The sequence below is a fragment of the Gigantopelta aegis genome, chromosome 3 (genome assembly GCF_016097555.1).
Source record: "Gigantopelta aegis isolate Gae_Host chromosome 3, Gae_host_genome, whole genome shotgun sequence".
Classification (NCBI taxonomy): Eukaryota; Metazoa; Mollusca; class Gastropoda; order Neomphalida; family Peltospiridae; genus Gigantopelta; species Gigantopelta aegis.
In genome coordinates, this window is record NC_054701.1 from 34,896,794 (window position 1) to 34,910,001 (window position 13,208).

Here is a 13,208-nt window from a genome sequence, read left to right on the forward strand (position 1 = left end):
AAATAGTACTAGTGGTAATCATGTAACAGATATGTACAATACCTGATATGGCAAGCCGAAACAGCTGGCATAACTCTGTGATGTTTGGCAGGATTCACTCCTTGAAGATGATTCAGCTACATGTATATCAGATCTAAAAAAAAAAAAAAAAAAAAAAATTCAATAAGAATCATTTTTAAAAAATCACAATAAACTTCATGCAGGTTGCACACCATCAATCACTTCTGCTTCTTTTCAATACAATTATTATTACTCAGAGTAAACTCTCAACAAAACAACTTGATATCGAGAGAAATATTTCACTGCTGGGTTTTTTTTAAAAAGGACAATTAAAAGGTAACTGACATATAAAAGACCAATAAGCTGTTAACACGGCTAGTGAATTTCAGTCAGAGCTAGCTTTGCCACTCGCCAGATTTGCTAATTACAAATTGTAAAAACAATCATCAAATTTTAATTTAACATAGCAAAATAATTTCATGCAGTAATTGCTGTCAATTATATTATTACTAGAAAATTTGACCTACAAAATTATATTTTAAACTTCCGACTCCAAGGTACAAGTTTAAATCAATTAAGACTTTGTAACAATGTTCTTGTTATAATTTTTAACATATAAAAAGGGAAGCGACTGTTCAAAATGTTGTTACTCTCCATTATTGTAAGAAACAGCATCAGTGGTGTCGTGGTTAAGCCATCGGACATAAGGCTGGCACGTACTGAGTTCGCAGCCCGGCACCGGTTCCCACCCAGAGCGAGTTTTAACGACTCAATGGGTAGGTGTAAGACCACTACACCCTCTTATCCTCAGTAACCAGTAACAACTAACCCACTGTCCTGGATAGACAACCCAGATAGCTGAGGTGTGTGCCCAGGACAGTGTGCTTGAACCGTAATTGGATATAAGCACAAAAATAAGTTAAAATGAAATATTGTAAGAAGCCACTCATGGGAACATGACTACACATGTATGTAATAAAGGTAATTTTAAAATAACTGTATTTGTCCAAGATCAGTTCAAGGTTATTCCCAAATTTTAACCATTATTATAGTTTTGGAGAGTACTAGCCTATATACAGGATTCTGTAAGTATGTAAGGATGAGCGAGTCCTTAAATATTGATCCAGGTTAGTATTAATTATTTGCAAACAGATATGTTATATATTGCAAAATAGTTTATTGGGTGGTTATGAATTATAGAAGTGGTAGACCTTTTAGTACTTTTATGACAACAAAATCTTAACTTGAACAAATCTATAGATTGTAATTTAGCAAGTGCCATTTGAAAATATTTAAGGCAATCAAAATGCAACACAAGGACCCATAAATATTTCAGCACTGAAAAATTGTGCAATTATTTGAAATTGATTCAAGCAAGCAGTAAACATCCAAATTTATATGGATTCCCATAAAAATTACTAAACATTTCCTAAAATTTAAGAGATCAAATAATCATCTGTAGTCTGTCAGTGTTAATAAACTCAATACATGTATACCGAAATAATAATAGTAGAAAACTCAAGCTTGTGTGTGGATTTAAAAGCATAGCATACATGTTTTCACATGTTTGTAGACTTGCAAATGTAGTGGTTTATCAGTCTACCAGTGATTAACCCATTTCTATGAAACAAAGTCACACCAAAAAGACCAGTGGAAGCTCAATTTTGTTTCCAAATATTAGTATTAGATCCAGGTTTCCTGTGTTGCTCATTTTCAATACGAACAGTTATTAAGCAAAATTCTAAACTTCAATAAACAGTTTATAAATTAAACATGCCATTTTGTTTTCTACAAATTTATTTGGTTTCAGAGGATTCTCACAGACTGCTTTCACACAAATAATTTTATCGTGAAAAACGACATTTTAGCCCTGCATTCAATATAATTGATCTACAAAGTTATTATGAATTATGTGCCATATTCCAACTGTTCTGAGTTTTTCGGCCATTGTAAGATGCTTAACCGGCTACAATAATACATTTTCTTGTTTAGAATTTATCAGTGTCTGTATGTTCAATGTATTTCTGGCTGCCTTAGTACTTCAAACTTCATTTTTTTTTAATAATATGGACAAAATCATCGGTAAATAAAATCCAGTTTTGGTTAAATTACAAACATTGATATTCTAATCAAGAAAAATCAGAGATTTTGTCGATTGTTTTTGTTTTGTTAAGTTAACCGTTTGACAAAATTAATTCTCTTATCATTACTGTATTATTTTCTTAACCCTAACGCTAAACTTAACCCATTTTCTTTATAGGGGAGGCCCCCCATACCCGCCTGTTGACTGTGGTTGCATTCAATTCCATAGAGCCATACCCAAAAATGTCTTTCTGGCAGAAACACTGAAAAGGTATTTAATATATATGCAATTTTAATTGTAGAATTTTTTTTTTAATATTGTGAGTTGGAAACATGCTACAATGGCAGCAACTTCGGGATGACCTCTGTAAACCTTGAAAAAGTGCCATGGAAAACTTACTCATGCGACCACTTGACTTCATTGCCACGCACAGGTCCAACGTGTAGTATGAAGCTCATCTTGTTGGCAGGTTTATGTGTAATCCATGATCAGTGGGTCTGGCAAGCAGCTTAATGAAAATCACTTCACTTGACATGGCAGACGATACAATGGACTCCTGAATAATATAAACAACATTCATCTGTCAATGCAGTGTACAATTAAAAACAAGATTTTTTTTAAAGAGCTACTATCAAGAAAGAAAATTAACTGCAGGGCTTGAATTAAACACAGCATCAACAGCAACTGCCATAGCTGCAATATGAATTGCAGGGTTCACCTTGTCCACTGCCAAATTAGTCAATTTGTATATGAAGTCATAGCTTTTAGGTCTCACTAATTTGGGCACAACACGGGGGTTTTTTTTTGTCTGTTCTGAGCACACTACGGTTTTTTTTAAATGAACTATTTTTAATAACTTTCAAGGAAATTCTCCACATTTAGATCTCAAAATTGGCTAATACAAAATTTTGTACTATTTGGTTATTGCCATTTCTGGAGAGAAAAAAACAGATTTTTTATAGACTTTTTGGCCCAGACCCTGGGCGTTTTCTAATGACCCATTTGTTCCAGTGTGAGTCCTGTAATTATCATAGGTCAAGGACTTTACCTACAAAGTTTTTTTTATGTTGCTGAATAAAAATCATTGCCATGAAATCAGAGGGCTGGTATACAGAGTACAAATTTTTCAATTTATTTATGTAGATGACAGAGGAATATTTGGTAAATATTTCAAATGAATCTGAAACCAAAGTGCTTGGGAAAAATGGTTGATTTAGAATGGATTGTTAGAGTGGATTGACAAAACAAGAAGTAAAATAGGACCCGCTGTTATATTTTTTAAAAAGCAGGCCAAAAGAAATATGAGCTGCTAAGAAAAACATTTATGGCATGTTGGAAATAAAGACAGCACAGGGTCAGTGGAGGGTTTGGGATAGTGTGTGAAAAATTAGGAAGTCCTGAGTTGTATTTTAGAGCATTATAAAATTAAAATATAACAGAATAACATGCTCATCCTCAGCTAAATAGCAGATGTAATGATTGTACATATATTTGTGTCTTGAAAAATGAACTGGAATATTATAAATTTTTATTTTACCTGCTAGGTCTAAAAATGGACTGCTTTTTGAAGGCCACTATTTCCAGCCCTGCTGACCCATACAAAATCTTTATACATAGCACAAATTAAACAAAACCTGGACCACACATCTGCATTCCAGTCTGTTAAAATGTGTCTTGAGCATTCAGTTCATTCTGTTAAAATGTGGAAACACCTACACACGAAACTGCAAATCAACCAGTTCAACTGATTCAGTCTCAGTGGTGTGGTGGCTAGTGTGAAGGACTCACACGAAGGGCTAACCCTAGATCAAAAATAGCTACATGTTTTTTAAAGACAAAACATTAGCCAACTTGGAATTTTATTAGCCATTTTATGAAAATGCTTCAACCAAACATTTTGTTAGTGCTGTTCCAGATATATGATGTATTGAGCTATATCAATAAATATATTATTTAATACGATTAGAAAAAAAAAAAAATTAATAATAATTATATATCGGTATATTTTCAATTAAATTAAAAAATATTCCCCTGAAAAACAGAACCAGCTGAATTCGTTTGGGAATTTCCGTAAGATTTGATCCGTGACGTCACGAAGGGAACTCCTTTCGATAGTCAGCACCATTGTTCATTGCTTCTTTTGTGTTTATTATGGTTAAACATTGTGTGTTGTTGGCGGCTGTAGCAATATAAAAGCTGGTAATTTTAGTCTTCACGCATTTCCTAGTAATGCTAGTGTCAGAATGCGGTGTGTGAATTTGTTTAAAACAACATGGAAAGACTGGACAGGAAAAAAATGCCGGAGACCGTTGCAAAAGCAGACACTTTAGTTTCGATTCGTCCGAACTGGCTTGTCGGATTAAGCAAGATACGGGAATACCATGTGTTATGGCTTTTAAAAAAGATGCTGTACGAACAATTTTTCTGCAACACAAAACAAATGACAACAAGCCGACGACATCCACACCGAAATGACATTGGGGTGCATATCGTCAACGTCACGAACTGCGTTATGCTTCCCACTCAGGTCAGTTTGTTTTCTCATGCACAGTTCGTGCAATCGACATCTGATTTGTTGTTGTTTTCATCTTGTTCACTTTTTCTTTACAGTTCAAGAACATTTTCATTAACAATAAAGTTCAGACAAGTAAGTATCTATAGCCTAGTCCGTCCCATCCTACAAACATGTTCTTTGTAAATAATCTCAGTTTGGTTTGACGTAAGAAGAAAAGTGTCTTGGAAATAACCCCCCCCCCAAAAAAAATGCTATTTTTGTATGCAACTTAGAAAACAATCGGCTCAGAAATAAATAACTTGTAAATTCCATAGTATGAAAAAAGGCGTTCACTGTGAGACAGACTATAAATACATTAAATTAATTTCACTATACCTTCCCACAGAGAACACCCTTTTTCATACTATGGAATTTACTATAAGTTATTTATTTCTGAGCCAATTGTTTTCACAACTGCAAACAATTTTTTATTTTTTTATTTTTTTTAAACACTTTTACTGGGGGTTTTTTATGTTAATAAAACTGAAAGTATTCACAAAAAAACATCTTTATAGAGGGATGAGATGGACTAAAAGTCGTTTTTGTTTATTTCTTAAAATTATCGATATCGGGTTCACTTGACTCATAGAAGTCAAGTGTTATTTATTGTCTTTTCTACTACATCACAAGTACTAGAACATACAGTGTAGCAAAGTAATTTGCACAAAAAGCTAAAGAACAAAACAAGAATAAGTCTCCAACGACCATTTCCACGTCATCTGTCTTTGCAAGACGTTCCAGGTTGAAACTTGTAAGGCATTATTTGTTGTGTTGCACAAATATTAGTTCAGTCATCATTATTACACTATTCATCATCGAAAGAAGAATCGCATGATAATTGAGCCTGGCAGTTATTGTCAGTCCCACTTTCACTTACACTGGAAGTCATCTTGTGCTAGGTTTCTGTGAAGCAAACAGAAACCAAGTTCCCTTCACAACGTCACGGCTATTTACAGGCAAATGTTTTTACAGAGTATTTTACTCGGTCATTTCTGGCAGTGTTCTACGGGAGTGATGTTTTAATACTTTTATGGGACATTTTCGTAATTACTGATTTACATATCGGTGTAAAATATTACTGCAGTGAATTAAGAAGGCATTAATTGTGGAATATGAAATTTTAGTGTATGGTCTGGAAAAGAACTTTCAATATCATGTTGTGATTCGCTATGCATGTTTCAGAGATTGTTACACAATTTTAAAATGTGTAACAGTAGTTGCTAATTTATAAATTTTCAGTTGTCGCCATCAAAATTTAGAAAACAGAATCAAAATATGAAAATGTATCTTTTTCAGCTAATACTGTACAAACTGGAAAACAAAATCCATATCAACTTAATCAAAATTTAATTTAAAACAAAGATTAAACATAGATCAGCTTCAGTCTGTCACCACCAATACAACATCGGGCCAACACATTTCTGCATCTCCCAAGTTCAAGAGCCACAACCCTTTGAATGCCATAAAAATTAAATGTGATCTGCAACTACCGTATTTTCCCCTGTATTAAGCGCACTTTTCCCCACCAGAAAATACAGGTTAAAAATGGGGGTGCGCACTATACATAGCAATAGAAAAAAATTCTTTTAAAAATGTCCAGCGATCACCCATGAAAAATCGCCGATCAGTAGTTTACGGTACTTTACAGGTTATTGAGTGTTCATTACAACGAAACGCCAAAACCATCTTAAAAAATCGCTTTTCACATATGATGGTTGTAATAAATGCAAAATAAATCTACGAAAGTATCGAATCCTCACCAAAAAGTGCACACAAATTACAAAACTGGACCGTAAATATTTTTAATTTCCATGAGATTTAATTCGGCCATTTCCGGCAAACCGGAAATATACCACACTATTATAAATTTAGAAATCTTGTGCATTCATGTTAGCCACGAGAACGAAATGTAATATGCTATTTATTTTTTTCATTTATTTATTAGTCATTTACAGTGTATGGGTATATAACTTTGTTTTGATTTATGCACGTGTGAGTCTGTGACATGTAAGTACGCAAGTACTTGCCTTTGTTTAATGTGACATGTAGGTCTATGTACTCAAATACCTAACTTAAGTTTGGTTTCTTGAATATACCGCTTCTTTCGCTTTTTGTTAATTTTGGTGACGGGGAAAACAGTACATCTTGCATTCACTGTCGATTTTGTGGTTTAAAAAAACGGTACGCATTATATTGTGGTTCATGGGGTTTTTTTCTTAGAATAAACGTTCAAAGTTGGGGGTGCGTATAATACATGGGGAAAAAACGGTACATGACAAATATATACAAAGTTTCAACTTATATCTTGACGCATTGCAAAACAGAATATAAAAATGACAGCAATGAAACCTATAGTTCCCTCCAGTTGGACTGGTAGGGAGGGGGACTAATAGAATAAATATTTGTTTTAGATGAGAGCTGGTAGAATTCATTATCCTTTTAAAACTAAAAATTGCACGGGTTTTTTTTTTTGGGGGGGGGGGGGGGGGGCGGTTTAAAGTAACCTCTCAATTTACCAACCCCACCATTACATAATTTGCATTTAATGATATTCATCCATTTTATTCAGCATCTTGTTAATTGCCTTTAAGAATATTGGATTCACATTTTATTAGAACAAAATGTTTCATTAAAAATCGGCAACATTAAAAAGGATAATCAAACTAAAACAAGTGTATATAAAATCCAGCTAACTTTGAAAGTTATGTGATGTCACTTTGCAGTCTTATAAGTATATTATTTTATATAACAAATGTCATTATTAGCAGAGACTAATTTTATTCACTGTACATGTTTAACATAAGCCTACTGTTATTTCCCCGTGACCTTGATGCATGCCTGTTCTAGATGGTGTGTGCGAAATCAACAGACTGGAATAATTACACAAAACTAGTTAAGTACATCCATTAATGCGAACAATTGTTTTTCACTAATTTATATCAAGATTTGCTTGCATGTGATCAGTGTTTAATCTGTGCAACTGTCTTGACTACACATGCAATCTCAAATGACCTTGGAGCATGACCTATATTTAAACCATGTCTCGACTACACGTGCAATCTCAAATGATATTATAGCATATATTCAGTTTGACATTCTTGCAAACATATATGACATGTATAATATTCGCATCTTGGCACTGTTGTAATTTAGCTCTAACGAACAAGCCATGTGAAAAACGTCTAATTTTCAGCCAGTTTTTATTACCTTGGTCCAAACAAAGTTTGAACAACAAGCTTTAGATCTTTGTTTTCATATATGCTGAGCACATGCCATCAATTTAACAAGCATTCTGAGAGTACTACTAAAGCGATACCATAAGCAATAATTTTACATGACAAAACATAACTATCATCAAAAAGATTTAATTTTTTAGCAAAATTAAAATAAACGACACATTTAAGCAACATAAAACATTAGCATGCAGCACTCTACATTGCAACCGTTTCTTTCGTTTGGCAACCAATACATTTCATACTATCTATATATAAAAATCGAAGTAAACTCCTAGATGGAAAAGTTAACGAGGAAGGTCATCACATTAGAAACTGTCAAAGATAAAGTTTAAGTTGTAAAAGATGTTTAAAAATAATATATGACAAAACTTAACATTATGCAGGATATAGACAACTAAAACTTAGTAAAAAAAAAATTGTAATGTACATGCTAACTATTGTTGTTTGGTATCCTTTTGGTTTAATCAATAGCATGTAATCAGTGTTGTGTGTCACGTCAAAGTCGATCACCTACAAAACAATCTCACACATTTTTTTCAGAACAGTCTGCTATACATTGTCATACAATATCAGCACTGCTAAATTCTTTAAAATGTTATGCTCACCAACATATATATATATATATGTTTAATTATTATTAATTTTTTATTATGCATGTAAACATGGCCAGGCTGCAAAACGATGGGTTTGCATCGCAAAAAGTGATGCAAAATCTTGCGATCGCGATGCAATATTTAACGACTAGCAGTTTGCGATGCATGTTTTTTTATAGCCAAACTGATATTTGTATTGAGATTGTAGGAAAAGTATGTTTTGTAGTGCACGCGCGGTGGTTGGCTTCTCGATTTACAACTTTCACGCATGTGCCAGTATTTCGAATAGAAAATACTGTCGAATATGCAGAGGATGTTCAATGTTTTGACAAGAACAGTGATGTAGGCTTACTAGTTGATACGTTATCGGGGAACCTAATTTGCAAGCGGCTATGACCGTGTGCATTTATCAGTGAAATACTCGCCATGGCGACTAATAAAATTCCCTTGCGTCTAAAAAATAAAATCACATTTGCCAGTTGGCAACTGGCCAATAATTTTACTTTAATCTATAAACAAAACTGGACATCGGAAAACAGTGGACCAGTAGCAATTTATCTTCTATAAAACTTTTCTTCTGTAATTTGTTTGAAAAAAAAAATGTTTGAGACAAGTTATATCAAACTATGAATAACGATTTTCCAGTATTCAAGAGTAAACACATTTAAGGGAGGCAATACTTCGTTATGATGTTAACTTCCGTACTTGAATTTCAAGCGTTTGGAAATAATTCCTCCAAGTCAGTCCTGTCCCATTTAGAGTTTAATTTATGTATTAAAATGAGACTGTTGAGTCACTGTGTGTCTTTACATGTCTGTTTGAAACTCAAATGTTAATTATTTTAAATGATACACATTTTTCAAACTCAATATAAAGTTGATTTTCGACACACCCTCTCTGTTATAAACATGCTGTTGTCATTTTGACAGCTAAATAAAATAATAGTTTAGGCCTACGTCATTCCCTCCCAAAATGAAACCACAGGAAATAGTGGGACCTATTCGAATGCCACCTTCAGTACCGGTCACTGCCATCTCAGATCCCATATGTACCGCCTGAAACTGGCAGACGCTGATAAATGTCCATGTCAAACAGGACCACAGTCCCCAGAGTACATCCTACAATTCTGCCCCCTCTACGATGAAGCCAGGATAAAGCACTGGCCAAACGGAGCAACACTGGCTGTCAAGCTTTGGGGTTCCAAAAGACTTGACAGAGACAGAAACAGCATTTTTTATCACCACAATGGACTCAACCAGACTCCAAATCTAAAGCATGATCAACTATAGCTTGAACGCAGAATAAGACAACAGTGACAGTAGTCATCAGGTTAAATATTTCTACAAAAATACTACTTCTTGACCCCTATATTTATGAAATACACCACAAATAATTCGTGCCAGTGATTTTGGATCAAATGTGTAATGGGTTTGATTTGAGTGTGTTGGAACCAATTCAGGTTTACCTGAACCGGAACACTGAGAAATAATATTGTACTCGATATAATAATCATGGGGAAAAAAAATTTGGTTCAGTAATTTTACGGACATGGTACCGGAAACAATCATCACTGTGAAATCCTAAGGCCTTATTCTGTGCCCTGCAAAATGGTAATATCTTGGGTTTTAAGATAGGAGAGCAATGAAGCACTCTTCTCAATTGTTTTTATGACGAGGTCTGCATTTGGTAATTATATACTGTAGGGTTTTTATATCTCACTAATTTGGGAACAATGAGGACCTTTGTCTTTTCCAAGTGCAGGGAGGTTGTTTTAGTTGTCATTATTCAGAAATGCATTTAAAGTTATTTTAATGTAATTAAACTCAACATTTCAGTGGTTTTGAGGTAAAATATTTTGGGGTCAGTATGTCTGTACTTAATTTGGGCATTATTATTTTGGGCACGTTTATTGTCTTGACTTAAATGCAATCTAAACTAAAAGACCTGTATTATGGTAAATTACTAATATATGTTTGAGGTAAAAAGTAAAGGAAGGCTAGCAGTATATAATCATTCACATCTGAAGACAGATTGCCTTAGTTATAATTTCAGCCACTTGCAACTTTTATTCGCCAAATTTTATTTTGTTTTTGCCAACATGAGACATGGCAAGCTAAGATTGTCATGTTCAAATACACGCTTATGTAAAATATAGGTTAGATGACAATGTCAAAGTCTTTCTGGCTATTGATTAGTGGAAATGGCTGCCATACCGGTATTAGGCTTAAGACAGTACCTTTGCTTTCATTATTGAATTTATTCATATATAAATTTTATCATAAAAGATAGTAAACAAGATGTCTGATTTTAATGTGCAGCAAATAATGAATATTATAATATATATAGATATATAAATACCAACAAATAAAAATAAATGATAATATGCAGTTGTAATAGCATACTAATGGCATGCAGTTGTAAAAATGAAGTACGAAATTCAATAACGGCTGCAGGTTAAAACCACCATGACAACTATTTGGACCGAATTTAAAATCGATCAACTTACCGTTCAAAATAATCACAATGAACCTAATCAATCCTCACACAACAAAACTACATCTTAATATGTAATCGAGAAGACAGTAAATATTTAATAAATGTATCAACGTAAATCCAAGTGAAGTTCGGGAATGAATTCCTGTCAAAACAAGCTTGTTTTGGTCGAACAGTCAATGATAGTTTTGATATTACTTGCAATATTTCCTTGCCTCCTGCGATGCAGTCATTTTATATATGCAGTTTTAATGCAAAACCACAAGTTGTCCCAATACAAAGGGTGGTAAAACACACACTTTTCTGAAAAAACGTCAATATCCTGTCTAACCATCATCTTTCATCATGGCGGCCATTGAAATTTTTAATAAGTGGGGTTTACATATTATGTTCAAGCGGGAACCTGCCAGATGACTGGTATTGAGTCATTTACGTTTCGTTTATATGATCTTAGATTAAAGAGTCAGCGTAACCACCCTCGGAATAACAGTTTGTTATAATTACAAATAAGTAGATACTAATATTTTACTACAAAATTATTAATATTCAAATAAAATAATCCATTAAATGCATGTTAAAAACATAAAATGAACGTTTATTCAAATAGTTGTTAATAATTATGGTCATTTATTTCCGTCGTCTGCTACCGACTGCGCATGCTCAGTGGATGTAGGTACCAACCTGTCAAATGCAAATGTTGATTATGCGAGGACGACATTTCGGATTGGGTTTTATAGACCTATAATTCTAGTAGATTGCTATTTTGTGTTTGCTAACATGCTTGATCCGTCATCAAGCGAAGAAGAATCCGAAAATGAAACTCAGGATGAGGAAAACTCTGATGTCCTTAGCCTACCCAGTGCTGAACAGAGAAGCCTCTCGGCAAGTGGGGATAACTTGAGTGTGGTTGGTGGACACTCCAGGTCCAACAGCATACGTCCTTCCAGTCCTAGCCCGTCTCTAGCTAGTGACAGGGAAAAAATCGTAGAGGATGTTGAGAAACTGGAAAGACAGGAGGAGGAAAGAAAGAAAAGATTACAACTGTATGTATTTGTAATGAGATGCATTGCTTATCCATTTAATGCAAAACAACCCACAGACATGGCAAGGAGGCAAACAAAAATCACTAAACAGCAGTTACAAACAATAAAAGAAAGATTTCATGCTTTTCTCAGTGGTGAAACAAACATTGTAGCAGATGAAGCATTTACAAATGCTCATCAAAGCTATTATGAAGTATTTTTGAAAAGTGACCGTGTGGCAAATATGGTAAAAAGTGGAGGTTGCTCTGCTAATGATTTTCGGGAAGTCTTTAAAAATAACATTGAGAAAAGAGTACGCAGTTTACCAGAGATTGATGGTTTAAGTAAAGAAACTGTTCTCAGTTCATGGATGGCAAAATTTGACGCAATATTTAGAGGAGATGACGATCCAAGAAAACAACCTCAGAGAGCAACAACTGCTGCTTCAGAATTGATCCTCAGTAAAGAGCAATTGTATGACATGTTCCAAAACATACTTGGTGTTAAAAAGTACGAGCATCAGATATTATACAATGCTTGCCAGGTAATGTTATAAATAAAATTTTTAGGGGACAATATTTCAAAATCGTAGATATATCTGTAACTGAAAGTCTGTTGCCTCAAACTCGCATTGAGTTTTAACAGCCCTCGAAATAAGATGTAGTCAGCATAACCAGTTAGTAGATTATATCGTATTTCTCGGTCATAAACAATTCAGTGACTCTTAGTTTAGAAATTTCTACTAAAGTAAAATAGGATGCAGATCAAAATAGATCATGATGCTAAACACCTGATGAATGGATCAGTAAATTTTACAGTGTTTGAATGTTTGGTAGGATCCTATTAATTGCCACAATACGGAAAACCATGTGATGTTAATGCACTTAAAATGGTGTCAGTAAGAATATTTAGCACCATAAGAAATACAATCAACATACTTAGAAACATACTATTTCGTTTATTTAGAACTATTATTTGCATGGCTTCTGAAAAACCATGGCAAGTGAAATATTGCACACCTCAAAATGCTTAGGTGAGTGAAAAATTGCACTTGAGACCATGCTACGGCGACTGCTTAGGCGAGTAAAAACCAAGCATTAATTTATGAAGTAATTGGTGCATGTAAATGTAGAGACATGTTGCAAAAATTAACCAATAAACCAATAATGTTTTCTTCTAATTTTATGTTGTTTGGTTCATTAGTGTAGTCTGACTTCTTTTCCCTTT

The 13,208-nt window shown here is 33.9% G+C and overlaps 2 protein-coding genes across 4 annotated transcripts in view; one reads left to right on the forward strand and one right to left on the reverse strand.

The window, feature by feature from the left end:
* The window catches only part of LOC121367933 (inactive histone-lysine N-methyltransferase 2E-like), a 50,686-nt gene extending 39,391 nt beyond the window's left edge, over nt 1-11,295 (reverse strand). For both annotated transcript variants that reach the window (XM_041492392.1, XM_041492391.1), the window contains exons 1-3: nt 10,973-11,295; nt 2,483-2,639; nt 43-133 (exon numbers count right to left, since the gene is read on the reverse strand). In XM_041492392.1, coding sequence (XP_041348326.1) covers nt 43-133; nt 2,483-2,541 — 150 coding nt within the window. In that variant the 5' untranslated portion in view covers nt 2,542-2,639; nt 10,973-11,295. The remainder of the gene's footprint in view (nt 1-42; nt 134-2,482; nt 2,640-10,972) is intronic.
* A 295-nt stretch (nt 11,296-11,590) lies between these two features.
* Nucleotides 11,591-13,208, forward strand: part of LOC121367934 (calcium-dependent secretion activator 1-like) — a 72,320-nt gene continuing 70,702 nt past the window's right edge. For both annotated transcript variants that reach the window (XM_041492393.1, XM_041492394.1), the window contains exon 1: nt 11,591-12,525. In XM_041492393.1, the coding sequence (XP_041348327.1) occupies nt 11,737-12,525 (789 nt within the window). In that variant the 5' untranslated portion in view covers nt 11,591-11,736. The remainder of the gene's footprint in view (nt 12,526-13,208) is intronic.